Source organism: Limulus polyphemus, unplaced genomic scaffold (genome assembly GCF_000517525.1).
Source record: "Limulus polyphemus unplaced genomic scaffold, Limulus_polyphemus-2.1.2 Scaffold4925, whole genome shotgun sequence".
NCBI classification, from domain to species: Eukaryota; Metazoa; Arthropoda; class Merostomata; order Xiphosura; family Limulidae; genus Limulus; species Limulus polyphemus.
This window is the reverse complement of record NW_013670535.1, coordinates 1,834-5,995: the sequence shown is the minus strand read 5'-3', so window position 1 is coordinate 5,995 and position 4,162 is coordinate 1,834. Positions and strand designations below refer to the sequence as shown.

General features: G+C 33.5%; 1 protein-coding gene across 1 annotated transcript in view; it reads left to right on the top strand.

Annotated features, from left to right (window-relative positions):
* LOC111088983 overlaps positions 1-3,876 on the top strand; it is a 5,093-nt gene extending 1,217 nt beyond the window's left edge. Inside the window, exon 2 of the mRNA XM_022400484.1 lies at positions 3,344-3,876. Coding sequence (XP_022256192.1) covers positions 3,344-3,756 — 413 coding nt within the window. The 3' untranslated portion in view covers positions 3,757-3,876. The remainder of the gene's footprint in view (positions 1-3,343) is intronic.
* The last annotated feature ends 286 nt before the right edge of the window (positions 3,877-4,162 follow it).

The window sequence follows — 4,162 nt, the reverse complement described above, 5'->3', positions numbered from 1 at the left end:
CCGCGACACATGAAATTCTTTTAGGCAGGATTAGAGTCAATTAATCTATGAGACCTTGGGTGTGGTAAAGTGTTTGATCTTCTGAGTCCAAAACTGTAATTAGATCTCAAATCGGTCAAGAGATGACGGAACTATGAGCTAAAAGTTTGAACTTGAAAAAAAAAACAACCCAGGGCCGTAATATGAGCTACTATGACGCGGCTAAAAATCCATATAATGTAGATACACTATTCTTAAGCCCTTGCTAGCCAAGACTTTCCTAAGATAGTTCTGTGAAACAATTTAGGATATATGAAATTCATAAGTTTCATCTTGTCCTCCGATGGGACAACAGTAAGTTTACGGACATACAACGCTAAAATCCGGGATTTGAGCCCCCTCGATGGACACAGTAGATAGCTTAATGTGTCTTTTCTCTCAAAAACAAACAAGTTTTATTTTAAGTATTGAATTAGAAAATAGCTTAAAAAAGATTTTAAGTGGTTTTCGTGAAGCTGCAATAAAAAAAAAGTAAGAAATGTATAGCGGTTTTGCTTGGCTTTAGAACAAAGCCACATTGAGCTATCTGTTGTGTCCACCGAGGTGGTTCGAATCCCGGATTTTAGCACTTGTAAGTCCAAAAACTTACCGTTGCCTAACTAGGGGAACTTAAAGGATACATAATAACGTCTGAAGCTGTCCACATTTGCATTCATAGAATACATATATCTTGAAAAGCAATCAAACTATAACGCTTTCGTTTCGAGCTATTGAGCTTACGAAAAATGCTTAATTTTGTTTCAGATGTAATTATATCAACAAATTATTAAATTTAAGATAAATGATTGTAATCCTGGATCTGCCAGCTAAACCCGATGGGTTCTATTTCAAATATTACAGGATTTTATACAATTCTGTGTTCAAACACATTCGATTAAGGACTTATTCAACCAGAAGCTTTCTTTTTTTTCCAGTATTTCTTAATAAAGACACATTTACTCGTAACGGTATAACAATGTTATTCTGTTAGCCGCGGTATAACGGCTCTGAGTTTTTGTTTTTCAAGTACAAACTTTTAGCTCATAGCTCTGTCATCTCTTGACTGATTTGTAGCTTGCGTTTAAAAAACAAAAAACAATACCCTCCTTCTAGTTATTTTAATTGACAAAAAATGGAGATAACTCTTAAAATTTCAAGAATATAGATTGGGTAATTGTCTTCAATGCTCTATTTTAGCATATAATAATAATAGAGGTAAACTTATACATATTTTTTATTTCTCTTGTGATGACTTCTTGCAAGAACATATGGCTTGCAATCAAATATTGTTGTTTTCAGAGTGACTTGCAGAATTTTTGTCTGTGTGTTATGAAAAACCTAACATTCATACAAAAGCCTAATTTATATGTGTATGGCCTGATGGTTAGGGCGCTTGACTCGCAATCTGAGCATTGCGTGTTCGAATCACCGCCACCGAATATGCTCTCAACCGTGGGAGCGTAATAATGTTTCGTTCAATCCCACTATTCGTAAAAGAGTAGCTCAAGAGTTAGAGGTGCATGGTGTTGATTACCTACCTTCCCTCTAGTCTATCACTGCTGAAAATTGTTTATTAAATAGGTTATTAGTCATAATCAACTATTTATTTAATAGTATCTAATGTTGTAGCTGTTGACATAAATAGTATTTAATGTTGTAGATGTTGACATAAATAGTATCTAATGTTGTAGCTGTTGACATAAATAGTATTTAATGTAGTAGCTGTTGACATAAATAGTATTTAATGTTGTAGATGTTGACATAAATAGTATTTAATATTGTAGATGTTGACATAAATAGTATTTAATGTTGTAGATGTTGACATAAATAGTATTTAATGTTGTAGATGTTGACATAAATAGTATTTAATGTTGTAGCTCTTGACATAAATAACATTTAATGTTGTAACCGTTGACATATTCAACTATTCAATCTTGTTGAAAACAGTTGTTCAGTTTATTGTACACTTTTGTCCAGCAAAATAAGTTTTAAAAGTAATTACTTCTAGCTTACCGTGACTTTTAAGTAATATTAATCAATTAATAGAAATGTTATGAATTCCTTACTGCAATTCCAGACATTGAAAAATATATATGTCACTAAACTTTTATGTGGCATAAAGCTACACAATAGGTTATGTGTGCTCTTCCCACCACCAGTAACGAAACCCGGTTTCTAGCGTTGTAAGTCCACAGACATGCCGCTGAGTCACTGGGGGCGTATCACTAAAACATTTATAAGAAACCTATATTCCATGTTTACATCAGAAATGACAAATATAGTGTAAGTTATTAAAAAGAAGCTGTACAAATTTAATGTACAAAATGTATAATTTAGGTAGGAACATTAAGTAAAATTTAAATAGAGTATAGTATATTTTCTTGTTTTGTTTTTAATTATGCACAAAGCTCCACAAGGAATATCTTTGCTCTGCCCAGCGAGGGTATCGAAACCCGGTTTCTAGCGTTGTAAGTCAGCAGACATACCGCTGTGCCACTGGGGGCAGTATATTTTCTATATTTTCATAAAGCAAGATCACCGAAACTAAATTAAATAAATTTGCAAGTGTTTAAATAAGTTCTTTATTTTACCCCTTACCCCTCCCAGTGGCAAAGCAATATGTCTGCACAGTGATATTGCCAAAAACCGGATTTCGATGCCCGTGGTGGACAAAGCACAGATAGCCCATTGTGTAGCTTTGTGCTTAATTACAAACAAACCTTCTTTCCCTTTTTCAAGCCCGTTTCGACCCGTTGTCAAACGTAAATATAGGACGTATGGATAACGTGAGAACAAATAGAGTATACACAGACGGCTAATTTATTACAAAAATATATTTGCTTCTTATTTTTCTTTCGTTCCACCACTTTTATACATTGTAATCGATATCTTTCTTAATCATCACCAAAAACAACATATAACTTTTTTGTCTGTGATTATTATAAAGCCAAAGATAATATTTTTATTTCATGAAGTTTCTTTGCTAACTTTATGTACTTTTGGACGTAATATAACCTATTTTGTAAGCAAAAAAAATCGAATAGTCAAAGAGCACACACGAAAGTTTTTCGATAAATATTACAACGTTTAGTTTTGATTTTTACTAATTATATACATACGTAAATTTAAGATCAAACTCACGAGATATTAGCACAATTATCTCGCTTGATTTTTTTTTTGTAATTGCACACACACATGTTTGAGATCAAACTCAGGGAAGTATAATTATCTTGCTTGCTTTTTTTGTAATTTTTCTGACTTAACTGACTAGTTTGCTTATATCTCCGTCCATCAGCTTCGTTTTAAAACTAGACTATATTTTCAGACGAAAGTCAAAAAGACATGAAGACTGCTTGTTGGGTTGCCCTTGTCTCTGTTCTTTACCTTTCCGTGTCAGCTACGTCTTCAACTCCGGTTTCAATACCTTCTCAACTTCAGAAAATAGCTCAACTGGTCATCCCTTACATCAACAAGGCCCGTGGCTACACATTGCTACAACCTAACACAAACAGGTTTACTGTGCAGTCCAGTGATTCAAACCCTCACACTAGCGTAAAAGAAGACGAAGACGAAAAAAACCTTCTACCTGATAAAGGCATCACAGACTTTGAAGACGGAGATTTAGACAATTTACAAGCACCATCTCACAGATTTGATGATTATGGCCACCTGAGATTTGGAAGAAGTGGTCCGGCAGAAAAAACTGATGACTATGGCTACATGAGATTTGGAAAATAATATAAATTTTTCTTTCACTAATTCTACACTAAAGAAATCACTATTGAACAATAAAATGATACAGAAATCTCAATTACTTTTTGAATATCATAAAATTATGTATTACGCAAACAAAAATAAATAAAGATTTTGTGTGCAAATAGCAAGTACTATTAATTACTTTACTTACACGTAACTCTTTTGTTATCATTAGGGGGAGGGGACGATAAATATATAAATATATGTCTTTATTTGCTATTGTAGCTCACTAGTAGAAATATTCGCAAATTCTAATTTCTTAAAAAGCCCCCAGTAGCTCGGCGGTACGTCTGTGGGCTTATAACGGGATTTCGATACCCGTGATGAACACAGCACAGTTAACCCATTGTGCTCTTAAATACAAACAAAACAAATTCCTTAAAAGTTT